This window comes from Carlito syrichta, unplaced genomic scaffold, assembly GCF_000164805.1.
Source record: "Carlito syrichta isolate Samal-C Ts95f unplaced genomic scaffold, Tarsius_syrichta-2.0.1 Scaffold124146, whole genome shotgun sequence".
NCBI classification, from domain to species: domain Eukaryota; kingdom Metazoa; phylum Chordata; class Mammalia; order Primates; family Tarsiidae; genus Carlito; species Carlito syrichta.
In genome coordinates this window covers 164,933-192,902 of record NW_007068242.1, presented here as the reverse complement: position 1 = coordinate 192,902, position 27,970 = coordinate 164,933, and the positions used below count along the sequence as shown (strand labels likewise).

The 27,970-nt window shown below is 36.9% G+C and overlaps 1 protein-coding gene across 1 annotated transcript in view; it reads right to left on the bottom strand.

Moving 5' to 3' along the window:
- Positions 1-2,574: 2,574 nt before the first annotated feature.
- Positions 2,575-27,970, bottom strand: part of KCNH5 (potassium voltage-gated channel subfamily H member 5) — a gene marked incomplete at its 3' end in the record, with an annotated part of 114,804 nt that continues 89,408 nt past the window's right edge. The window contains exon 7 of the mRNA XM_008048533.1: positions 2,575-3,099. Within this exon, the coding sequence (XP_008046724.1) occupies positions 2,575-3,099 (525 nt within the window). The remainder of the gene's footprint in view (positions 3,100-27,970) is intronic.

Sequence of the window (27,970 nt, the reverse complement as noted above, 5' to 3'; positions counted from 1 at the left end):
GTTACTACAATACTTCTTGAGTCTAGACAGTTTTTTATAATCTTCTCAGATTGTTTCAAAGGAAATATCCCATGAAATTACCAAGGACCCAAGGACAAAGAAGGAAATTAAAAGGTATCTCCCTGGAACACTCTGACTTTAGAAATTGAACATATTCAGAGGCATAAAAGGAAAACTTAAGTAAAAAAGCAAGAAGACATCAGAAACTGGCATGTAAAGAGAAAACTACTGCTCAGGTGTTAAAAGAAGATAGCAGAAACTCGGAAGAATGTAACCAACTTTAAAGTCAGGTCTTCAACTTGAAATCAAAAAAGGAACTACAAAAAAAAGAAAAGAAATGGAGAGAAAGAAATTTAGATCTAGCAAGCATAATTGGCCATTCATGAAGAAGAGAAGGAATGGACCAACTCTGAACCAAATGAAGCTTTGAAAACCCAACTGAATATATGTGAAAATTCCACCACAGACAGACTCAGAAGCTAGATGGTAAGAAGCCGTGTAAAGGGGTTGTTGGAGCTTTGACTTGCTTCTTAGAACTTATGTAAAGAGGCTGAATGAGAAACTTAGGGTTTTAGCAACCCAGTTAAAAGACTTACTACTCTCCCAAAGGAAGGCAATGTAGGTGAGCTCACCAAAGTGCTTATTCCAGAGGATTAAGAACTTATGTCTGTACAAAAGCCTACACATGAATGTTCATAGCAGTTTTATTTGTAATAGCCAAAAACTGGAAACAACCCAAATGTCCTTCAATAGATGAATGGTTAAACAGTGGTATGTCGAAACCATGAAACACAACTCAGCAATAAAAAGGAACAAATTATTGATACACTCAATTTAGACGGATATCAAGGGCATAATGTTGAGTTGGAAAAGTCAATTTCAAAAGGTCACATTTTGCATGATTTCATTTGTATAACATCGCCAACATGACAAAATTAAAGAGACGGAGAACAGATTAGTAGTTTCCAGGGGCTAAGGATGGTTGAGGGGAAGGAGTAGATTATACATGAGGAAGATCTTTGTGGTGATAGAACAGTTCTGTATCTTGATTGCAGTGGTAATTACAGAAATATACACATGTGATAAAACAGCATAAAACTATACACATACATTGTACTAATGTCAGCTTTAGTATTGTGCTACAGTTATATAAGATGCAATTAATGGAGCAAACCAGATGAAGGGAACAAAGGCCCTTGCTACTGTCTTTGCAACTTCCAGCAAATCTATAATTACTTCAAAATAAAAACTCTTTAGAAAAAATCTAACTATGCTCAAGTATAAGACAAAATGCATTATATAAATATTGAAGTGGTATTGTCCTAAATACTTCATCTGACAAAATGTTGTCTTCTGAATTTATAAAGTACATTTTTTCCCATACATCTCACCACTTTTGGTATGAGGGTATCAGTTTAATTAATCATCTGGATCTCTTTGTGTAAGAACATTTTCCTCCTGAAAGACACTGAAGCAGACAGCACTTGGAATCCTTACTCTCTCACAGACAGCAAGCTCTAACAGGCAATAAGAGCCCATGTGTTCCTGTTTCAGCACTTGAACATGGGGAGTTTTAGAGGAAAAGAAGCTAAACAACTGCTAACATTGTTACTCCAATAGCTTTCAGACATTTGGAACTATGAAAACTACCTGCTTAGACCCAAAATATTGACCTTTCAAGGACCAGTCAGTGCAAATATACAGAACCAATGTCCCTGGACTCCAACTGCTCTCTGATCAATGTCTAAATCTAAACATCTGCGATTTAGAAGCTCAAAAAGATGACCTTGCCCAAAAATCAGCAAAAATGATCAAAGGTATAAAAAGAGCTAATAATGCTAATTATAACTTCAGTACAATGATCTTAACATTACTCTAGGTATCAGAACTAGGCTTGGATAAATCATCTAAGTCAGTTTGAAGACACAGATGGCGGGAAAGTCTCCCTCAAGACCTTTTAGAACAGCTTCTTGGGTAAGTACTTCCTTTATGTCCTGGTCTTCTGATATCATTCTGCCTCAGTCTAAGTGAGAGCACATAGTTTTTGGCCCCTTTAAAGGGCATTCTGCTACCCAGAACACCACCAAGTTTTGGTACTCGGGTTTGCATGCTGAATCCTAGACACTTCTCAATGCTGAGTGGGCTAATATTTGCTAATACTTTCATCCTTGCAAACAGGCATATATTAAACCTAGACTGTTTGTAATGAAGACTAAATGTATAAACTGTTTTATTAGTCTTAACTGTAAAAACCTACATAGAATTGTATCCTGAGGTCAACTTTAGTTCAGAAAGTCAGTATTATCTAAAATATTTATAAACGATATATCTCACATCAGATTCTGTCTGCTTTTTTGCCAACAAAATCTCTCTAAATGCTGGTCCTGGCCCCTTCAAGAGAGCTCTGCTGGGAACAACACTATGAGTAGAATAAAATTACAGAGTTACCATTTTGATCTTTGTATCACTCTATCCACACTGTGTTTCATATGTTAATACAGTCTAAAGAGTAAAATTTATTATCTTGAATTTTTATTTTCTAAGGTTGAAAAAAAATTAAATCAATTGCAATACCTTTCTGAAGACAAAGTAGTTGATTGTAATCCTATCTTGGATTAGAGTCTGGAAACTGCTAAAAATAATATCTTTTAAAAAAAAAACAAGATACTTACAGCCAACCATCATCATGGCCACCGAAAACATTTTCTCCACATCTGTGGTAGGAGCTATGTTTCCAAATCCTATGGTTGTAAGGCTTGTCATGGTAAAGTAGAGAGAGGACACATACAGTGAGTCCTTGCTGGGTCCTCCTTCCCAGATCCCTGCACTGCTATTGTATCGATACGGAGTTCCAATGTTCAAGGCCAGCTGGTAAAGCCAACTGTCTGTTTGGATGGTGTTCGTGACTTCGTCAATGACCTCGTAGTCTCCGATGCTATACCATATGCAGGCCAGCCAGTGGGCCACCAGCCCAAACACACACACCAGGAGCACAAGGACTGCTGCTCCGTATTCTAGGTAATGGTCCAGTTTCCTAGCAACACGGCCCAGTCGTAAGAGACGCACCACTTTTAGAGAACTGAAGAGACTGCTGATTCCCTGAATAAAATAAAAGAAACAACATGGCACTTTCAGAAAAGAAAATGTTGGGAATATAATACAATAACTCACCTGCATAAGATTGATCACCCATGTATATACTACGTTTATAACATACATATAACATAGCTCTGGCTTTAAGTAAACAAAAGAAGCCAAAATGGTAAACTTTTTTTAAAAGTGCAGATTCCTTTCCACCCAGCAATAAGATATTTGTGAATGACTAGATAAAAGTTTTTCACTGGTTAAGAAATATGCAATTTATTTTCATATGTGGAATATAAATGACAGAGAAAGACTGAATAACCAAAGATGAAAATTGCTCCAATGCAAAATACAGAGTGTAGAAATAAAGGTGTTGAATTCCAGTCTTCTGTCTCTTCTTCCTATAAAACTCTTCCTCTACTATAAAATGTTTCTTTTTATTTCTTGCCTTATAATACTACAAACAGCAAAACTTTTGGGGAAAAAAGGAAGCCCAATCTTACAGCCAAGCAAACAGGAAACACTCCTGTGCATATGGGGAGAATGAGCAAACATCATGTTGGTCCAACTACCTCCGGCCACAGCCATGAGAAACAACATGTTTCTAGAGCTCTGAAACGTGAACAGAGCTGAACCTAGAATGGATACATAACCTACTAAGTTCTAGTATCCTCTAGCAAGAGTCATAAAAAAGAATACCAAAAGGGAACAGAAAATTCATAGTTTGCTGAGTAGCTAAAAACAACAAATAAAGTATTATCCAAATCAAAGTATAGCACAGGCTTTCTTAAATCAATGCAGCTCCCGTAGTTACTTTTTTGGAAGCATATAATAGGCCACCTGAGGAGGTAAATAAGTGGATTCCTGATGCAGATCACAAAATAGGGAGGAAAGATACAGCAGTGATCTGGAAAGCCTTTCATCCTATCATCATCTATAAGTCAAACTGAGTCCATACCTTCCTTACTGCTGATTCCATCTCCTGGAAGTAGACAAGGAATCTAATATAACTTGCTCTGAGCTTAATTCTGACCAACATGGAGAAACTTGTTGTTGTAGAAGAATGGTTGTGGCATTAATGAAACTCTAATTACAGCAAGTAAAGTTCTTGATAGTTAAGGCTGAAAAGGCTAAGAATGCATTTGAGTGGTTACACTATATGCTACATGATAGTATGTGCTTCAAATTTTTCAAAATAAAATTTTAAAAGAAAGAGAAAAAGAGAAGTAGAAAAAAGAGTCCCCAAAGATGTAAAAGAGTAGCAGGGTCACCTTGCCAATTTTCCATCTCAACTTTGATTGCCTTAGGCCTACCTCAATTTCAATTGCAACCCTCAAATACTGTGGCATAGGCAGCCTAACAATAAATTCTTATTTTGCTTGAGTACTTGAGGGTGGGGAAAGATATTGAACTTTAGGTAGTTAAAAAGAGTAGAATTAATAAAATTCAGAGGACAAATTGGCATAATTCAGAGTCACGAGATGCTGAAAGATAAGAAGATTCAGGAAAACTTAGAAGTAATGAATCTGTGTAATCATGAAAAAGAAAGACAAAAATAAACATGTACTGAGCACTACTATATGCCAGGCTCTAAGATGAGCCTGGGGACATTAAGATAAATATACCTTGCTTCTTTTCTAAAGAAACCCATAATCGAAATGCATGAAAAACTCAGAGTTCAATGTAAAAGATAAAAACAACATTGCTGTAGGTACTGTTTTCTAGTTAGCTCAAACTTTTATAGGAACACTGGGACTTCTGTTTAAATACTGCATAGAAAAGTTATTTCTACCTGAATTCTTTTCTCTAGAAACAAAAAGAAAGAAAAACAGGAAATCTTCATCCCATTCAAACTAAAAAGCATCCAAAAGCCCCAACTACTATGTGAAATTCAGGCCTTACTAGAATTAGGCCCATTACTAGAATGGTGGGAAGACACACATCTCTGATCTCTATATGATTTCTCTAAGGGGAGGTAGCCTATTTTGGCAGGCACCTGCTCTGGACCCCACTTATTTAAGCCACATTTTCTAATATATAAAAAGAATGAGGGGGGATCCAAAAATGGAAAATATTTATAGAAAACTTTTGTGTTTATTCTTACATCTTTAAACTTCAGTCACCTTCAAAGTGCTCCCCATTTGATGCAATACACGTATCGAAATGCTTTTTCCACTGCTCAAAATGGTTGTTGAACTCGTCAATTTTGATAGCTTTTAGTACGCCTGCCGTTTTTGGTTTCACCTCTTACACATCAGCAAAGCATTTCTCTTTAAGGACTTTTTTCACCAGGGAACCAAAAAATTGTCACTCCGTGAGATCAGGTAAATAAGGAGGATGAGGCATAGGGGCCAACAGTTTTTGATCAAAAACTGCTGAACACTCAGAGCAGTGTGGATAGGTGCATTGTCATAGTGGAAGAATCAGTCACCTGTTTGCCACAATTCAGGACATTACTTCCACAAATCATGATGCAACCTTCTCAAAACTTTCACACAAAAACTTTGGTTGCCCATTTGATCAAGAGGAACAAATTCTGAGTATATCACAAGAGACCCGCTCTCCAAAAGATAATTCTGGGTTGGGTCCCCCTCATAGTCTAACATGACTTACATATCACAAAATATTTTGTAAGTTTAGAAAGTAATGAAAGATTAGTTTTTTAAAAGTTTTTTGTAAACTCTCTCTGCCATTGGTTCTATGACACCACTTTCTCCTGGTTTTTAGCCAACTCCTCAGCTGACATTCTCTCAAAATCATTTTCTAGGGCTATCCTGCTCCATGTTTCCATTTCTGGTTAGGATCCCCATCATGATTGCCCTCAGCCCTCTTCTGGTTGACCTATTGCATATTCATTTTCAACCATCTTCTATGTATATATGAATGATTCCAGGTCCATCTCTCAGCACAAGGCACTCTTTTAAGTTCTCAGTGCATAAGCCAAATGCCTGCTGTATTTTTCCACTTACATGTCCCATAGGTATCCAAAAGTCAATAAGTCCTAAAAGGAATCCTTCACTTCTCGCAAGTCAGCTCTTTATCTTACATCTTGTGGATGGTATCACCATCCACCCAGTCACTCAGACTTAGGACTGAGCTTCAACTTACCCCTGTCCTGCCATACACAGCTGATCACCAAATTCTGAGGCTCTCACTGCCCAAAGTGCTTAAGTACTCAAAATATACCTACTTAATAAATATCTCAAAAATCTTCCTTCTTTTCCATAGTACGGCCTTGCCTTGGTCATGATGTCATGTTTTGTTTTGTTTTGTTTTTCCTTACATGACAGAAATAGTCTCTCCATTAGCCACGCTACCTCTATTCTTGCTTCCTCTGATTCACAGATCATACTATACAGGCTACCACCCCTTTTACTCTTTAAATGTACATCTATCTACTCATATCCCTTTTTAATCTGAAAATCCCTTCATGTGAGCTAATTACCTATATTATTAAATACTAATTCCTCACTATGACATCAAAGCCCATCAGGATCTGGTACCTGCCTACCTGGTCAGCATCTCTCCCACCAATTTCTCCATACATTCTCTATGCTGCTGCCAAGCATAGCTAGGTGTTGTTCCCAGAATGCCCATGTCTTTTTTTTATAAGGTATTCCCTCTGTTTAAAAGGTTTTGTCCTTCCACTCTCTTGGTGGCTGGGATCTTACTTACAGTCTCTCTCCTTTGTGTGTACTTCCATGACATCTTCTCCCTGCTCTGCCATCTTCTTCATCAGACTCTCACCCTTTCCCACACTGTGAGAATTAGGTGTCCTGCCATTGTGTTATCATACACTGTTTGCACATCTCTATTACAGCAGCTATCACTATCATACTTTATTGCAAATCTGTTTGCCTCATGACATCCCAGGAAAGTCTAAACTTCTTGAGGAGTATACCTGATATCAAATTCCAAAGCTGGCATACAGTAATATGTGAAGCAGTCAAAAATTCAGTGAGTAAGAGAATAAACTCTTGCAAAAACAAGCAAATGCAGGGGTGAATTTGGAGGTTTTGGTTAATAACAAACTCAGTATGATTTAACTGAGTTTGTAGAAAACAAAAATAATCAATATCACATGGAGTTGTAGTAATATATTACAGCAGTGAGTATGGAAGAGAAATTCTCCTGAGCCTCTCCACTGGCCAGGCCACATGTGTAAGAGATACATCAGATATGCTCATCACAGGACTACCAAAAAAAGAATTCAAGACTACTTTATTCAGAAATAGGAAAGGAACTGGAATAAAGGAGACTGGGACAGGGCACTGTAACCATATTCAAATACACAGGGCATGGATGAGGGCTAAGCTCACTCTGTGAAATCCTAATGTGGGTAGCCTGGGTCATAGAGTTACAGGGATAGGAGGATGGAGCAAAGATTTCAATAAACCTGTCTCACACCTCTATGCAGATAAGCAACCAGAAAGCCAGATCAAGAATTGCTCCTTGAAAAAAGACAGACAAGGCAATAATAATATTGAGAATAATATTGAAGATTTATTACATGCCAGGTAGTGTTCTAGTGTTTTTACTGTATTAACTAATTTAATCTTCAAAACAATCCTGTGTAGTCAATATAATTTAAAAATAGTCCAGAAAAATTAAGTAATTTGACTAAGTTCACACAGCTAGTAGAAGAATCACAGATTCAAATACAGGCAGTCTGACTCCAGAATCTTTGTTCTTTCTGAAACTCATCATACCTAGAACATAAAGTGTAATTCACCTAAGCACATTAGTACCTGCAATGGTGGCTTAAACATGGGCATTCTCTACATGTGAAGGAATGAAATTAAATACCTAGCCTCCCCTTCTCCCTATTCAGATGCAGCAATGATGCAAAATAGTGACCTGTGGAGGACCTGGAACTCTCTACAATCTGAGTTCTCTAGCATGGACCACTTCATTTTCACAATAAGAGTATTCCCTAACTTCATTGTTCATATGAGGACACCGAAGCTCAGACAAATTGAATGAATCATCCAAAGTCTCAGCTAGCAAGGAATGGAATTATCACTTAGACCTAGTCCTTTCGATTCTGTGTGCATTTCCCACAACTGTGCAGCCTTCCTGTCCTCACCCCAATCCATCCTACATAATCACTGTAATATTCATCTTCCTAAAAGATGGCATTGAGTATATCCTCCAAGGGTTCATTATGGACATTAATTTAAAGACGATTTCTTCTGCAAGTCTTCAAGGCCTACAATCTCATCTCTGTCTATACTGCTAGGTCATCTTCCACTACACCTCTGCATAGCAATAGTGCTCTAGTCAAACCAAACTCCTTTTTGCTCCCAAACACAAACCTCAAGATTCACCTATGAATATTCCACAATATTACCTTCACCTACTTATCAAATCAGAAATTGTTATTCAAAATGAATGACACACATATACATCAGTTGGCTGTATGTGGAAAGTCTCATTCTCCATTGTTTTTTGTATCAAAGATAACGTAATGCAATCATTATAATCAAAACTCAGAATGAAATGCCTTGATTTAAAAATGTGCTGGAATGCCTAAAACTTAGAACAATCCAAATGTCCATCTTTAGTAGAATGGATAAATAAATTACAGTACATTCACCCAGTGTAATACTATTCAAATATGAACAGATTAGAACTATACTCAATGACAAGCATTTTAAAAAATCATGTTGAGCAAAAGATACTAGACACAAAAGAGTATACACTGTATGATCCCATTTCTAAAAAGTTCAAAAACAGGTAGAACTACTCTATGGAGTTAGAAGTAAGGACAGTGGCTCTCTTTGTTGGGGGAAGAGTTGTGATTATGAAGGGTATGAGGAAGCTTTGGGGTTATAGTAATATTGTGTTTCCACATGGCTACTAACTACTTTGTAAAAATTCTTTGCATTGTCCACTTAATACTGGTGGAATTATAAGTATGACATATTTAAACATCAAAAAATTTTATGGAAAATATAATAATCACAGCTGGAGAGTTAGATTAACATTTCGACAGAGTACATGATTCAGATTAATGATTTCTTACTCATCATATGATATTTAGAGAGAGAGTCATATTCAACATTGTATCTAAAATAAGAGAGTTTCCTTATTTTGTGATTCACTCTCATAGTCTTTGGATTAGACCACAAATTGCACATAATTGCTTGCTAGCAATTCTAATTTCACTCATATAATACTGGGTACTTTCAGAGGCTGGTCCTCAAAAAAAAAAAAAAGCCCTTTTTCTGTACTTCTACCCTTTTTATAACATTTTTTTATTCTGTACTTTTCAGTAGTCTTATTTGTTCATTGATTTTTCTGCTTCATTCACTTCAAACTTTCCAATTTTTCTGTGCCTTTCTCTGCACTCCCGTGGCTTTCTGCCTATATCCCAACCTCTGAGCTCTTAGTACACAAATCCCCAGGGTTCCACTGGTGGAAGAGAATGTCAAACATATCAAATGCATAATAGAACACATGAGGGTTAATGGAGAACTTTCAGTCATCAGTCTTCCACCTTTCTAGTCAGTTTTCTTACTTGACAAGCCCCTTAGCATAAGGTGCATAAGGAACAACATCCAGGAGACATCTCCATGCTATTAACTCTTCAAGTTATTTTTGTGAATCACCACATTAAAGAGACCGGATATGTTACCAGGATAAAAATAATATCTTTCAATGATAAAATCATCTCAAATACAAATAATTATTTCATTTGATCATCACTGATAATAGTAGGAAGATAGTTCAGCCAATATTCATTCCAATCTGCTTCCATCCCTTGGTTTATAAATAGAAAAGGGATACTCAAATAACTTTCTTGTCCAAGGACACATGACAATTAAGTGGGGGCAACAGAACAGGAATACAAACTTAAAATATCCAGTTACATGGTTTTCTGCCTACATTTTGCATCTTCACAACAAAGAATGTTATGGTAGTGTTTAAAAACCATAGCTGGGCCTATTTCCTTCTTTGCATTCCAGAGCTCTATGTGATGTGACAAGCAGCTCCTTCTATCAAGAGTCAAAGTCTATTTCTCATCCGCTGAATCCAGACTGGCCTTATAACTTGCTTTGACCAACAGAATGTGGTATAAATGATGTTGTGCCAGTTCCAAACTTAGATCTCAAAAGACCTCGCACACCTCTACTCATGGTCTTGGAAACCACCAAAGCTGCCACATGGACGACACTGACTAGGCTTTTGGAGGATGAGAGACCACAGGAGCAACCCTTGGAATCATATATTTTAGCCAGTGTGGACAAGTAAGGCCTCAGCCAACTCAGTAGCAGACCACAGATACGTAAGTGAACTTGGTTGAGATAAACCAAGACCAGCCCAAATGAGCAGAACCACCCAATTGAACCACAGCTTCATGAGTTGAAGAAATGATTGTTGTTATTATTCATAAAGTGTTAGAGTGGTTTGAGTGTAAGGGGAAAAAAGCTAACAGATACAAATGAAGGAAAAGTGCATATGACGTATATATGAGCACAGAATTTCATACATGTATGACAGGACTGGGACAGTATAGATATCCAGTTGGTACAGAGGGTCCATTTTAAGAAGACATTATCTCAAATAGGTAAGATATGGTATGTAAAGTAAGATCTGATGTACAATTGTTAGGTGTCATCTGTGTGTTACATTCAGAAATGCGTTGCTATTGTGCCCTGCATGGATTCATGCCAATGAATACTCCATGAGAACAGATATTCAAAAGTTATTATATCATATATCTTGCAGATATTTCTCAAAGTCAATTTCACCTAATTTTTTTTATTTTTAAAGATGTGGAGTACAATTCAGGGTTAGGTACGCCTAGGCTGGTCTCAAACTCCAGAATTCAAGCAATCCTCCAGCCTCAGCTTCCCAAAATGCTGGCATTACAGGTATGAGTCATTACAGGTATGAGTCAGTATGTGCCTGGCCTCATCTAAAATTTTAACATCACCCTAGGTAATATCCATGTGAATGACTCTTCTAATAATGTGGACTTTGAGTTTCTTTAGCAATTCATCTCCAACAACCTTTCCACTTCTCCTCTGACACCCACTCTTAAGGTCATAATCTGAAATTTGTCACATTCTGTAACTTTCTCCAGCTCTGATATCTTAAATGGAAGCATCCTGCTATCTGACCATACCTTCTTCTCTGACAAGTTCAGTTGCCCAATTATACCACCTGCAATAATAGTTCAATCTTACCAAACCTCTAATTCAACGATAGATCTACCTTTCCCCAAATATCTCAAATTTCTATTCTTTGTCATAAATATTAAGACACAAAGTGAATTATTATTTATCAGTAGAAAGAAATGTTATGCTTAAAACATGTTTGAGAGGGAAATTCATTGTTGGTGCTCAACAATTCAATTGTTTATACAGAGGACCTTATTTTTCAGTATCTTCGTTCTCTACTTTCTCATATGGCCCTGTAATTTCAAAAATACCAACACCCTAAATTCCTTCATGTCTCTGCCTCTTCATTATATCCATTATCAAAATTCAAGTTCTGGCCTAATTAACAGCTTTTTTCATGTCTGTATTTTAAAATGCTCATTCAGTAGGGCAGATTGGTTCCACTATAAATTCATTGTCATCAACCTCAATGCATCTTTCAATTATCTAGCAATTTTTTTTTTAAGTTTTCAAGCAAAGTTTATTTAGAAAGCAAACTAGTGCGGGCAACCCCTTCAGGTCCCTTCCCACTGTGGGAGCTTTTCTATCTTCTCAAATCTTGCTTTCTCACACACAAAAAAAGAAAGTAAACTAGGGAGGGAGAGAAAGAAGATCCACCTCCCCAAAGTAGGGGAAGGGGCCAAAGCTAGGAAACATGGTGGCCATAGCTCATGGAGACCAGAGTTTAACAAAGCAATGGCCTAGCCGGGCTCGGTGGCTCAGCCTGTAATCCCGCGCTTTGGGAGGCCTAGGTGAGTAGATTGCCTAGCCCGTGGGTTCAAGACCCGCCTGGGCAACTTGGCGAGACCTCATCTCTACAATAAATCAAGAAATTAGCCGGGCGTGGTAGCGCGCGCCTGTAGTTCCAGCTACTTGGAAGGCTGAGGCGGAAGGATCGCCGGAGCCCAGCAGGTTGAGGCTGTGGTGGCCGGGAGCGGCCATTGCACTCCAGTCTGGGCGACAGAGTGAGACTCCAATTCAAAAAAAAAAAAAAAAAAAACCAAAGCTATGGCCTATCTAGCAATTTTACTATTTTTCTTATTAATTCACTCATTTACTATATTTCAAACCTTCCCTACTCAAAATTCCAATCATTCCTCCTTCTACTATATCCTTCCCATAAATATTTAAACATCTCATGTCCCCTCATTAAAAAAATACACCCACTCACTCTCCTAACATCAGCTACCTGATTAAGGAAATTTGTATACAAGAAGTGTCCTTTCTCTGACATCTCTCCCACTCAACCTTTCTTAAAATGCTATTAATTTTTAAAGCAATACTTAATTATAAAAAAGCTCAAACATACACAAAAAACAGATGACACAGTACAATAACTCCCCATTCACCCATAAATCAGCTAGAGTAATCATTAACCCATGGCCACCCTTCTTTCTCTATGTCTCCTTCAACAGCAAATCCCCTGGCCCCACTGGATTATTTTGAAGCAAATCCAAAATGTATGATTTTGCCCATAAATATTTCAGTATTTATCTCTAAAAGACAACATATTTTTTATTCAATAAACCCGTTAACCACTATCACACCTGATAAATCCTAAGATTTCCTAAAATCATCAAATATCCAATTCTCCCATCCCCCATCCTCTCTCTCTCCAGTTAGTTTTTTAGAATCAAAACCAAAATACCTTGTGTTTTGTTAATACGTCTTTCTTGATCTACATTTTATCTCTTTTTTATTTATTTATTTATTTTTTTAGAGTCAGGATCTCACTCTGTTACCCAGGCTAGAATGCACAGGCACGATCACGGTTCACCACAGCCTCAACCTCCTGGGCTCAAGTGATCCTCCAGTTTCAGCCTTCTGAGTAGCTGGAATTTCAAGTATACCACCACACCTGGCTATTTTTGTTTGTTTGTTTGTTTTGTAGATACAAAGTTCTGCTATGTTGCCTGGGCTGGTCTTGGATTCCTAGATTCAAGCAATCCTCTCAGCCTCCCAAAGTGCTGGAATTACAGGCATAAGCCACCATGCCCAGCACTCTTTCTTTTGAAGATCAAACTTATTTGTTGAAGAAACCAAGTTGTCCTGAAGAATTTCCTAAATCTGGATTCTGATGATTACATTATCATAGAGACACTTTATATAGTCTTCTGTCCCCTCTGATCCCTCTGCTCTGTAAACTGATAATTAGATCAAGGAGCTTGTTCTGATTCAGATTTAATTTGATTTCTTACATTTATAGGGATAATTTTTATGAATACATATTTTTAACTCCTAATTATCTCTCATATTTGTCTACTTCTCTCCATCTCCACCACCACCACCTTGAACCATGCTACTAGCATCTCTCTCTTATATCTACAAGTGTTTCCTAAGTGTCAAGGCATTTGTTTAAACACATTCAATTTGTTCTGAACACTATAAAAGAGTTACCTGTTCAAAATCTCTGCGAATTTAAAACTGTGTTCTAAAATCTTTTTGTTTTACATAGACTTGCATTACCACTCTAGCTTCATCCCTCAACACTTTTCTGCTTATTCTTCAACTTTCAATTTTTGAATATGCCATGCTCTCTCAAATACAGGGACTATGCAGTTGCTATTCTTTCCAAATTGAATGTTCTACAACTTTCTCGTGCCCCTGTCCCAACTAGGAAAGGTCCTAGTTGGTTCTATTCTCATTTTAGATCTCAGCTCAGTCATCGTTTCCTCAAGGAACATCCTTTTTCCAGTTTTGATCAGGTCATTTCATTATATAACTTCAAAGGCCAATGTATATTTTCTCCATGGCTTTTGTCTCTTTGTAACTGTGCCATGTTTTATTCATTGTTTCATTCCTAGTACACTCTCTAGCACTCTCAGACACACAGTAGGTATTCAAATATTTATTTTAAAAAGAATACATTAAAGAATGAATACAATAACCAATACATATTTTCTAACCAATACATAAATTTCTCATAATAATTTCTCACTCTTCTAGCCCTGATAATGTAATCAATAATTAATAGTTGTTTAATCTTCGTGGGTAGTACCACATCAGGCTACTGAATAGAAGCCACAAAACAATAATAAGCTCTATTTCATACACATCGGGCTTTTATTCTAAATAGATTTTATACATGAATGATTACATAGTCCATTTCCTTTTGTAGAGTGCAATTTAAAGACTGAAAGAATTGCAAACTACATTTGTTATCTGAACCTGTAACCCAGATAACCAATTCTATTTCCTCTTTCCTATTCAGAACTCACTTTCTCTAACTCCTGCTACCAACAGCTCCATAGGGAAATAATCCTAATTACTCCATGCATTAGCTAGTATCCTTCAGTAGAGGACCTGAATTTAAATAACTTGTACATAACACCTGTCTTAGATAATTGATATTCTTATTGAAATACAGTGGCATAGATAGATAGATAGATAGATAGATAGATAGATAGATAGATAGATAGATGATAGACAGACAGATAGGGATAGAGAATAGGCCTTTATTTTTAGCAATATCCACAATGTACTAGCTTTTTAAGTGCTTCTTACTGTGGAAAAGACTTTCTCTTTAATATCCATTGGATCTAGAGTGAATATAAAACCTGATCAAAACAGGCACCCTACAAAGAGGTATATTGCCTAAAGTCTTGATTTAGTTTTCAAACATTATGTTATATGTACAAGCAAACCAAGCTGGGAGATGATTGAAAGACTTTTTCAGTAACGTCTTGCTGCCATTAGAACAAAATCCAAACTCCCTAACACAACTTGTCCTGCCTGCCTCTCTCCCTCACCCTGTACATCTCTGTCGTCTGCTCTCTGTAGGGGATTTCTTTCCTCTCTTCAAAATCTATTAGTCTTTATCACATGAGGAGTCTCCAAACATTTAAACAATCTCCCTACCCACCAACTACTCTTTTTGCTTTGTGAATTCCTATGCATCTTTCAGGTCTGGGCTTTAAATATTACCTCTTCAGAGAGTTTTCCCCTAACTATCCCAATTGTCAAATGGGTTAAACTCTCATTTTGTAGCATGAATAATTGGTCCATGGACTACTGGAGAAATGAGGTAACAGGCAATGAGAATTGAAGCAGAGAAAGACGACATGACCATGAAGGATCATGTAAGTAAAGATAAAGAAAAAGAAAAGAGAAACTAAGTGTATTTGTCAGAGTTCTCCAAAAAAACAAGACAATAGGACATGATAGAGACACAGAGATTAGATAGACAGATTGTTATATAGTAGTCTCCCCCTCCCCCCAGCCTTCACAGTTTTGCCTTCCACAGTTTTGATTACCCATGGTCAACCAAGGTGCAAAAATATTAAGTGGAAAAATCCAAAAATAAACCTTAATAAGTTTTAAATTGCATGCTGTTCTATGCAGTGTGATGAAATCTCTCACTGTCCTCTCTGTTTTGACTAGGACATGAGTCATCACTTTGCCCGCTACCTCCACAGTGTATACACTGCCTGCCCATTAGTCACTTAGTAGCTGTCTTGGTTATAAGATCGACTGTCATGGCACAGTGCCAGTGTTCAAGTAACCCTTATTTACTTAATGGCTCCAAAGTACAAGAGTAGTGATCATGATAATTCAAATACATCAGGACCACCCAAAGCAGATGATATTCCTTCTAACATATTATCAGAAGGCCAGTAGAAGCCTAACATTACATCACAATGCCTAAGCCATTTACCTCACTTCATCTCATCATGTAGGCATTGTATCATCTTGTATTATCAAAAGTGAATACAGTACAATGAGACATTTTGAGAGAGAGGGAGAAAGAAAAAGAGCACATTCACTTAGCTTTTATTACAGTGTATTGTTACAATTGTTCTATTTAATTATTAGTTATTGTTAATATCTTACTGTGCCTAATTTGTAAATTTTATTATAGGTATGTATATATAGGAAAAGCATAATATATATAGGTTTCAGGACTATCAGAAGTTTCGGGCATCTACTAGGGATCTTGCAACGCACCTTCCCCCCATGGATAAGAGGGGGGTAATTGCATATAGATACAGAGAGAGAGATTGAGAAAGAGAGAGATTTATTATAAGGAATTGGTTCAAATGATTATGGAAGCTAAGAAGTCCCACAATCAGCCTTGTGCAAGCTAGAGAGTCAGGAAAGTTAGAGGTGAAATTTAGTTCAAGTCTAAATGCCTAAGAACCAGACCAATGGTGTAAATCCCAGTCCAAGGACAAGAGAAGATGCAGTGAGATGTCCTATATCAAGTAGTAAAACAAAAAAGGAAAGAAATTGCTCCTTCCTATCTCTTGTTCTATTCAGGTCCTCAAAAGATTGGATAATGTCGACCCACACTGGGGAGAGCAATCTACCAAACGTATTGATTCAAATGCTAGAAACACCTCAAAGACACACTCAAAAATAATGCTTAATCTGGGCATTCCATGATCCAGTCACGTTGAGACATAAAATTAACCAGCACAGCAAGAAATTAAATCAGAAGAGAGAAGATAGAAGAGCATATAGACAGAACTAAGTGAATCACATTAATGGTGGAACACTCAAGTAAAGATCTGCAAACTCTAAGAAAATAGTAAGAAAAGCAGGGTAAAAAGTCATGTTCTCCAAAATAATTTTCTAGAAGTGGCCATTTTTCAACAATTTTAATAATAATATGAACGTTAAGGCTATAATAAAAAGATACTGAAGAAGACAATGCCAAAGCCAGACTGTAAAACATATAAAGAAGGTGGCCAAAGAGTAGTTCCGTGTTTATATTCTCTTTCCTCCCTTCCCTACACTTTGGTTCAATCCCTACTTTCAGGCTCACTCCCCTAATATGAGAAATTGGCTGTGCCTTGGGCCAAAGTCCCCAAAGTCACTTTGGTCCAGAGCCATACGTTAGGTTCTAAAGTACCATTATACTTTTTTCTAGGTTCTGAAAAATGTCTGTCCTTATATTAAATCTTAGATCACCTGAGGTCACTTGAGTCTTTTTTCTTTGCAACTAACAAGAAATCCTAACCTAACAACTACATTTAGCCCACTATATGCTTTCTTACATGGTTCAATTCCTGATCACCCTAGTCATTATCTATATACTATTTTCCCTGCATTGCTTCTATTTGTAGAACACACCACTACCTAGAATTATATATCCTTATTGTCTATTTTTCCCCTACCAGAACATAAACTCTGACCAAATGGCCTTAATTTGATTAAACATTAAACAGGCTTCTTCCTAAGTCTAGGCCCCTGACTTCCTTCTTCTCAGAGCATTTACTTTAGAAAACTTTTCATTGTAAATTATGTCTCTGTCCCTTTAAGATATAAATCTTTTCTCAGCCTCCTGCCAGTTTCACAACCCAGGAATATATTTTTCAAGGATGTGGGGGTTATCCTTTTGGAATATAATCATTAAGAAAGAGAGTACCCCTACTTCCCAGTCTCTGTAAAAGGGGAGAAACACAAATTATTGAACACAGATAACCAAATCACATTGCCCAGTATTCTCACCATGTGTTTCAGCAAAGTTGAGTTCAATCTCTCTTCTCTATTGCAATTATTTCTCTCCACTATTGCAGTAGTTTTGAGTAGTCTTCCTTGCTGTTTTTTAACAAATGTCTGGTGCAATTTTTAACAGGTCAATGAAGATAGAGGAGGATTCGTGTGCTTGTTCACTGCTGGATCCCCATTACTTAGAATAAAGAAGTAGCTCGATTTACATATTTTGGGGGTAAATGGATGAATGAAATCAAGTATGGGATTTTCTGCATGTAAAGAATGACATTGAGAGAAAAATAAATCCTTCCTAAGCTATTTCTGTAGTTTGAATATGGTTTGTCCCCTCAAAACTAATGTTGAAATTTGATCCCCAATGTGGTAGTGTTGGGATGTGGGGCCTGGTGGGAGGTGTTTGGGCATGGGGTTGGATCTCTCATGAGTGGCTTGGTGCCATTCCCATGATAGGCAGTGAGTTTTTGCTCTAGTGAGGCTGGATTAGTTCTCATGGGAATGGATTAATTATTGTGAGAATAGTTTGCTATAAAGCCAAGATGCCCCTTGGGTTTCGTCTCTTCACAGGAATCTGCTTCTCCTTTGACATTTTCTACTATGTTATGATGCAGCCTGAAAATTATCATCAGAAGCCACACCCATGCTCTTGAACTTCCCAGCCTGCAGAACTGTGAGCCAAATTAACCTCTTTTCATTACAAATGTCCTGGTCTCAAGTATTCTGTTATAGCTACACAAAATGGACTACAATAGTCATCCCTGTATATTTCTGAATATACCAACACATCTCAGAAGTCATTATAAACACATAGTCATTAATAGCACTAAAGAGCAGAAATGTAACAATTAGGCTAGTAATCAGTCCAAGTGATATTTTTATCATATACACTGGCAGGAGATATGTACATGGAGATTGTATATTTCCTAAAAATGATTACTTTGTCATCATAGGTGAGACTGTCATTAAATAAATATGCTCTTTTCATACTTAATCGTTAGATTTCAGTGTTGAAGACAAGAAGTACAGTTGGTTTTAAAATTCTAGTAGCAGTATGTTGAGGATAAAATTAAACTAATCTAAGCATTTGTAATTACGATAAAATAATTGTTGCACAGGTTCCTGTGATCTAGACCTCTTTATTTACCATGGCCAAGACAACTGCAACACCTATAAAAGCTCAAACAAAAGCTTTTGAGTAAGGCCATTCATAACTCAGTATAATCCCATGTACAAATGTGAATATAACTGGAGATTATTAACTGAGGAGTTAACTGATTTTTACAGGCCAAATGACCTCAACATAAATAAATCATAGTGAAAACTAGCATCTTCTGGAAAAATGCGCACCAGGCATTTGATTGTAAAGTCTATATTTGTGTCTGCAATACAATACTGAGCAACTAAATATTCAGACTCACAAGACTTTCACAGACCATGCTTATAATTAGTAGACTCAGAAAGGCACAGAGGAACGGATTAGGTATCCTCTTTCATAAGAGTTGACCTCATAGCAGTCTGTGTAGCAGTTCACAGAGATATGCTCCTTGTACCCTGTCTCCCCCAGGGGACAACACAAAAGTGAGAAAATGAGACTCAGTTGGCAGGTACTGGAGCTGTCTTGACTCATAAACCTTGAGAACTGAAATCCTCTAACTCCACCATTCCCACTCAGCCTAGACAAAGAACAGAAACCACATCTTGCTGTCTATATTAACATGATTTTGTCTAGTCCTCTGTCTCCCTTAGCATGACTTTGTTTTTCCAGGACTCTCCTACTCAGATAAATGATTTGATTTTTTTTTTTACATGCCTGTAGTTCCAGCTACTTGGAAGGCTGAGGCAAATGATTTATAATTACAGGGTATTCACAAAGACACATTACTCTTTAGTGCAAAGTATCAGCAGACAGCCTGTGCCTTGAGAGTCTTTGAATCCTTTGCTTCAAAATCCTCACCTTGCTGTTTCCACCAATCCTGGACTATTGTATTCTTGAAACTTATCCAATCTTAATAAAGTCTGCTCTCCTAACCCCTCTCTTTTTTAAAAAAACACATCTTAAATCAAACTTTCATTTCCCCATAAATTCTGTCCTTATCACTCCTGCTCGGCAACACTGTGAAAGTTTTGCATGGTAGCATTCTCCGTTACTGTGGTAACCAGTAAATTCAACTCAAGCTTTGTCTTTTCAACAGACTGTGTTGGTCACATTTGGGGATCTAGCTTTGTCTTTTCAACAGACTGTGTTGATCACATTTGGGGATCTAGCTTTTAACAGCCAGTTGAATACTCCCCTAGTTCAATTCAACACCAAAGCATAGGTTTTAGAGACTCGCAAGATGGGCTAAGAGTTTCATCATTCAAGGAATTCCTAAGTTATGGTATCCTCATCAAATCACTTATAGGTTATTAAAAGCTTTTCACAGTCCAGATATAATTTACTGATGAGGAATCCTTTTTAACATAAGTAATGTTAATATTGCCTAGAAAGATAAATGACATATTTCATTTATCAGTTCCCAGGGGGAAAAGGAGGACAGTTGACCAAGGGTCAAAATTTTCATGAAGAAGGGGAAGTGACTTAACCCTTTACCCACAACACCTAATAACACTTTTTAATGGAGTAAGGATGAGCTATATTAGAACTTCCTACAAAGAAGAATAACAAAACTGTGGCTCCTCAAGTATGGGGATAATTACCACACAGAAATACAATAAAGAGCAACTTCTATGCAAAAATATCCACAATTAGTTAAGGTAAAAAAGTTTTAATGGCTATAGCATACAATTGCAATATATATATATATATATTTTTTTTTTTTTTTTTTTGGTTTTTTTTTTTTGAGTTGGAGTCTCACTCTGTCGCCCAGAGTGGAGTGCAGTGGCCGCTCCCACCCACCGCAGCCTCGACCTGCTGGGCTCCGGCGATCCTTCCGCCTCAGCCTTCCGAGTAGCCAGAACTACAGGCATGCGCTACCAATTGCAATATATTTAAACTTTTTTTGACTCTATATTAGAATCATTCCCAAATGTTTAACAATAGAAGGCATTTATCATGAATGAAAATCTATACAGATAAAAGTTTCTTTTTTATGTAAACAACAAAATCAAATAAAGGAACTTCCTTGTTTGTTATTTCCTATGCTCTCAAAGTTAATTCCCTCAGTTAGACTGCTTTGTCTCAGCAGAAAATTCATGCTAAAGAATATGCTCCTACAGCATCACCAATTTTTTCAAACATAAGAAGAATATCTAGCTTTAAATCTGTGCATGATTCAACCTCAATAACATTCTCTACCACCAGTTCCCACCAGGAAGAGAATTTTAAAACTTACACAATAGCCATCATGTTCCCATTTGGAACTCAAGGCTAACTCTTATCCATTCCCTAAACCTTTTCCCTAGCTCCTCTTTTACTCTGACTTCTCTTGTATTTACACACTTGAACAGTTTGTGAGAAAGTTTCTCTCTCAAAGTAGAAAGTAGGTATATTTCCACTCAGAGACTGAGTCTTGTTCACCTTTGTATTGATTTGTCCAAAATACACTTTGTACTCCCAATGAGAGATCACAGCTTGGAAGACACAAACTCTAAGGTAATCCTTAATCATGTATGGGAAGCATACAAAGCAGGTCACCTGACTAGAATATTATTCACATGAAAGAATAAAAATACTCTTTTATTTTTAACGCATAATAGGAAACAGGAACATAGCAGTCAAAAGACAAGCACTGTCATCTGTGAGAAGGAAGAGTTTGTAGCACAGCTAAGGTTATGCCACAAATGTTTCTTTCTGGTCATATCGTTCCCTTATTTTAAAAAGTGGGTCTAGTTAGGCAGCATAATAAGGCTTAATACCTCATCCACTTCAGTAGAAATATTTGCAGTGTGATAACTATGTGTAAGGCATTTTGGTAAGTACTGCAAATCCAAGATGAGTTAGAGACTCTGCCTCGGGGAAACACAAGGTTTATCTCTGATTCTTCCAGAAACAAGCATAATACTCAGTCCTTAGTTATCTAAAGATCTTTGCAGGATTTGAATTCTTTACTTGACGTGGGATTACAGAACGCCAAATAAGATCACCAACAAAACTTCCCTGAGCCTACAGGTAAAGACAAGTATGGGTAAACTACTAATTCAAAATAAATGTAAATTATTTTGTATTATTATTATTAGAATCACCATGTTTGTTAAAATAATAGAAATCATACAATGTCTGCTCTCAGACTACAATGAAATTAAACTAAAAATAAATAACAGAATGATATCTGGAAAATTCCCAAACACTTGGAGATTAAATGATACACTTTTAAATAACACATGATTTCAAAGAAGAAATCTCAAAAGAGATTGAAAATATTTTGAAATATATGAAAATGAAAGTAAAAGTTAATGAAGTGTATGGAATATATCAAAAAGCAGTGCTTTTAGGGAAATGAATAGCTTTGAATGCATATACTAAAAGAGAAGAAAGATCTAAAATCAATAACCTAAACTTCCATCTCAGCAGAGGAGCAAGTTAAATCCAAAGTAAGAAGAAAAGCAATAATAAAACTAAAGAAGAAATAAATAAATTGAAGACAGAAAATCAATTTTTAAAACATCAAGAAACAAAAAACTAGTTGCTTAAAAATGTCAAAAAAAATTAATAAGCCTCTCACCAGGCTAAGAAAAAGAGAGAAGACACACTTTACTAATATCAGAAATGAAAGAGAGAATAACATTACAGATTCCATGGACATTAAAAAAATTTTTTGAGAAATACTATGAACAAATCTTCCCATAAATTTGATAATAAAATTGACCAAATCGTTGAAAGACACATCTGCTAAAACTGACACATCTGAATAGAAAAATAACTATTAAATAGACAATCTGAATAGAACTATAACTATTAAAGAAATTGTGTCAGTAATTAATAACCTTCTAAAATAGAAAGCATCAGGCCAAACGGGTCCATAGGTGAATTCTCTTAGACATTTATGGAAGAAATTATGCCAATTTCCTACAATCGTTTCCAGAAGGTAAAAGCAGAAATAATACATTCTCATTCATTTTATAAGACCAGCATTCCCCTAATTCCAAAACCAAGACACTACCCTAATTCCAATCCAAGACATAACAAGGAAAAATAAGTACAAACCAGTATTTCTCATGAACATAGTTGCAAAGATTATCAACAAAGTATTAGCAGATTTAATCTACCAATGTATAAATGAATTATGTACCATGATCAAATGGTCTTATTATAGGTATGTGAGTCTGTTTCAACATTTCAAAAATTAATCAATGGAATCTATCACATCAAAAGGCTAAAAAAGGGAAACTGCATGACCATATCAATAAATGTAGAAAAATCATTTGACAAAATCCAATGTTCTATTTATGATTTTTAAAAGTTTCAGCAAACTCAGAATAGAAAGGAACTTCTTCAACTTAATAAAGAATATCGACAAGAAATCTGCAGCTATCATACTTAAAAATGAACAACTAGAAGCTTTTCCACTAATATCAGGAACAGGGCAAGGATTTTCCCTTGCACTTCTTATTTTCAACATCATACAAGAAGTCCTAGATAATGAAATAAAATAAGAAAAACAAGAAAAGGGATTACAAGGCACACTGATCAGGAAGGAAGAAATAAAACTCTCTTTGTTCACAGACAACATGATTGTCTATGTAGAAAATCTAAATAAATTGACAAACAAAACCCTGAAACTAATAAGTGATTACAGCAAGATTCCAGGGTACATCGTCAATATAACAAAATAAATCACTTTCTTATATATCAGCAATGCACAAATGGAAGTTGATACCAAAAACATAATACCATTTACTTTGGCACCCTCAAAAATAAAAAACTTAAATAGATATCTAACAAAATGTGTACAAGAGCTATATAAGGAAAACTATAAAACTGATGAATGATATCAAAGAACTAAATAAATATTCCATGTTCATATAGTAAGATAATATTGTCAATATGTCAGTTCTTCTCAACTTGATCTATAAATACAACAAAATCCCAATCAAAATCCCTGAAAGTTATTTTGTAGCTACCAATAAACTTATTTTAAAGGTTACAGGATGGACAAAAAATTTTAAATAGTCAATATAATATTGATGAAGAAGAACAAAGGTAGAAGAATGATGATAAATGCCTTCAAGACTTGATATAATTCTATAGCAATAAAGAGCATATGGCATTGGTAAAAGAACAAACAAACAGATTAATGGAACAGAATAGAGAACCCAGAAATAGACCTACATGAATATAATCAACTAAACTTAGACAAAAATGGAATACAATGGTGCAAACATGGTCTTTTTAACAAATGGTGATGGGACAACTGTATACCCAAATTGAAGAAAAATGAACCTAGTCATAGACCTTACACCCTTCGCAAAAATTAACTCAAAATGGATCATGTAACTTAATATAAAATGCAAAAATATAAAACTTATGGAGGATAACTTGGGAAAAAATCTAGGTGACCTTGGGATAATAACTTTTCAGACACAACACCAAAAACACAAACTATGAAATAAATAATTGATAAGCTGGACTTCACTAAAATTTAAAACTCTGTTCTGCAAAAGACACTGTCAAGAGAAGAAGATGAGCCCAAACTGGTATAAAATATTTGCCAAAGACAAAAGAATTAATTAATTTTAAAAAAATATTTGCCAAAAACATATCTAATAAAGGACTATTATCTAAGACATACAAAGAACAACAAGAATACACAGACAACAATAAGAAAACAAACAACCTGACTTAAAAATGAACAAAAGATCTGAGCAGACAACTCACTAAAGATGTTCAAATAAAAAATAAACTTATGGAAAGATGTTCAGCATCATATGTCATCAGGTAATTAAAACAAGATACTTCTATACACCTATTAGAGTGGTCAAAATTCAAAACACTAACACCACCAAATGCTGGCCAGGATGCAGAACAACAGAAATTCTCATTCATTGCTGATGGGAATACATAATGGTACAGCCACTTTAGAAGATAGTTTGGAAGTTTCCTACAAAACTAAAATTAGTCTTACCATATGATTCAGCGATCATGCTTCTTGGTATTTACCCAAATGTGCTTAAAACTTATGGTCACATATAAACCTGCACATGAATGTTTATAGCAGTTTTATTCATAATTGCCAAAACTTGGAAGCATTCAAGATGTTCTTTGGTAGGTGAATGAATAAATAAACTGTGTACATCCAGACAATGATATATTATTCAGTACTAAAAAAAGTATGCTGTCAAGCCTTGAAAAGGCACAGAGGAAACTTAAATGCATATTACTAAGTGAATGAAGACAATATAAAAAAACTACAAGCTATATGATTCTAACTGTATGACATTTGGCAAAAATAAAACTATGGAGACACTTAAAGGATATGTAGTTACAAGGGGTTAGCAGAGAAGGAGGAATGAATGAGCAGAGCATGAAAGATATTTTAGAACAGTAAAACTAACTTGTGTGATATGGCAATGTTGGATACATGCCATTATACATTTGTCAAAACCCATAGAATATACAAAATTAAAAATGAATGTGGGATTGGGGGCAAGATGGTATCAGATCTGGTCAGAGTGTGAGAATCCCTGCATGGGTGAGTGCACAAAAAACTAATCTGCCTCTGTTTGCATGTGCAAATGGGTGAGCGAATGTCCAACTGAGGGGAGACATGGGATCAAGCACCTGGGGCCTCCTGCAGAAATGGCTACAATTTGCTGCTGCTCAAATTCGGCACCCACTGTGCCCAGAAAGATCCACCATCCCCTGGGCATTTCTCAGGAAAAAGCAGATGAGATCAGTTGGCACCTGCAGCAGCAGGCCAGGCATGGGACCATGGAGAAAGCGTGGGGAAGAAATCTGGAGCTGAGCCCCTGCCAGAGGAAAAAAACAAAGAGAAGACTGCTGCCATTTCCTCTGTCCTGGAGCTGGGCAGAGACCTGCTTTATCTTTCCTAATTCTGAGCTGCCTGCATCCTGAGACCAAGGGGTGATCTCTGCACCCCCGAAATCCACCACGGTTTGCCCAGAGAGGATATTCCAAGTGCATGACACCCGAAAGACAGATGCCCCACCTCCACACTGGACCAAACACAGTCGCATGCAATTGGAGTGGGAGACCTAGAAGCAGACAATTTGGGAGATTTCCCAAAGAAAATCTGCTGGAGCACGTTGAACGCTGACAGTGAGGGCCGCGGAGGGAATGCAGGGAGAGACCCTGAAGCAGACTCCCAGAGAAGCAGAGGGGAGAGTCCACTCCAAGCCTGGGTGAGGCTTCAGAGTCTTGCCACCAGGTCCAAAGATTCAGAGACTGGTAACTGCTGGGAAGGGAGCAACAGCTTCCGGCAGAAACTGAGCAGACTCTCTTGACACCTGGGCAGAAAAGTGCTCCAGGACAGCCTCTGCAGAAGAGCAGAATTGCATCTTGAGACCAGGCGCTGATCTCTGTGTTGCTTTGGGGCTGCACTTTGCTACCTCAGAGAGCACTGTCCCAGTGAACAAGCCCAGGCGGGTAATGGGCAATGGCAGATGCAGAACCCCAGATGATCCACCCTCCACCCTGAGCCAGCTGCTGGGCAAAGGACAAAGAAAGCAGAACTGACCAAGAAGGAGGCTGATGGAGGTATTGGTTTGTTTGTCTGTTTATCTCGTTTGGTTGGTTTGTTTGTTGGTTGGTTTTTTCTTTTCTTTCCTTCTTTTATTTTTCTTTGTTTTTGTGGGTTTTTTATCTTAAAGATGTAGGGTACAATTCAGGGTAAGATAAGCCTCACTTTGGTCCCCACATCAGGTGGTTTGAGATAAGGTACCCTTATTGATGAGGTGTGTGCCACCCCCTCCCAGCAGTTTCCCACTACTGTCAATCCCTTTCTTGTAGTATTATAACTGTTCAGGGTCTGCTTATGAGTGAGAACATGTGGTACTCCGTTCTTTGTTTCTATGATAGGTCTTTCTCTGTTTTTGTGTGTGTGTGTGTGTGTTTTCTTTCTTTTTTCTTTTTCTATTTTTCTTTTGATTTTACCTTTCCCCTCTTTTCCCTTTTTTCCCCTCCTTCTCCTCTCTCTTTTCCCTCTTATACCCTGATTTGGACTCAGGAACTATTGAAGTATACCCGCTGTAAGATCATATTGTGCAGAGACAGAAAGCAGTCTCAGCTAGCCCATTCACCAGCTAGCAAATATTATGACCTATCAATAGGTTCTGAATCCTTGCAGTCCCCTCATCCCCTAGTAAGTGCTCAAAATTGTAGCAACAGCTCAATGCCCCACCCCTAGCCCTACTTCATAATTGAACAAACCCAGAGCCCTGGCTCAAGGAAGGACAAAAGGTAGAACAAATATCAAAAGTGACTGCTTCTCCATTTTCCACTGAGTAACAGAATTAAACAGAAAGATAGTAGAACTGCTACAAATGAGAAACCAGTGAAGAACTGCTGATAACCAGAGCCCCATCAAAGAGTCAGGGCTATAAAGAATTAGCTACTGGGGCACAAACAATGGTTATCTCCAGAAATGACAGAATCCAGAAGATACTTAAAGAGATCAGAGAATCATTGGATAGAATGAATAAAAGTCAAGAAAAGTCAGGGCAAAAACTAAATGAAATTGCAACAGAGCTGGACAAACACAATAAAGTATACTTAGAAATAACAGAAACAAAGAATGTCATCATTAATAAAACAAAAAACAACAATTGCTGGTGAGGATGTGGAGAAAAGGGAATGCTTCTACACTGTTAGTGGGAATACAAACTAGTTCAACCTCTATGGAAAACAGTGTGGTGATTCCTGAGAGAACTAGAAATTGACCTTCTATACAACCCAGCAATCCCTCATCTTGGAATTCACCTGGAGGAACTTAAATCACTCTACAAAAATATAGCTGCACATGCATCTTTATTGAAGCACTATTCACAATAGCAAAAACATGGAACCAACCATGTTGCCCATTGAAACTGGACTGAATAAAAAAATGTGGCACATATACATGATAATATCATGCAGCCATAAAGAACAAAATTATGGACATCAGAGCAACTTGGATGGATTTAGAGTCTACCATACTCAGTGATCTATCACAGAAACAAAGAACTGAGTACCACATGTTCTTACTCATAAGTGGACCCTGAACATTTACCATAATACAATAAGAAAGGGATTGGCAGGAGCAAGACACTGCCAAGGGAAGGAGGGGGGCCACATAACATCAATAAGAGTACCTGATCTCCAACCAGGCAAAGGGAGG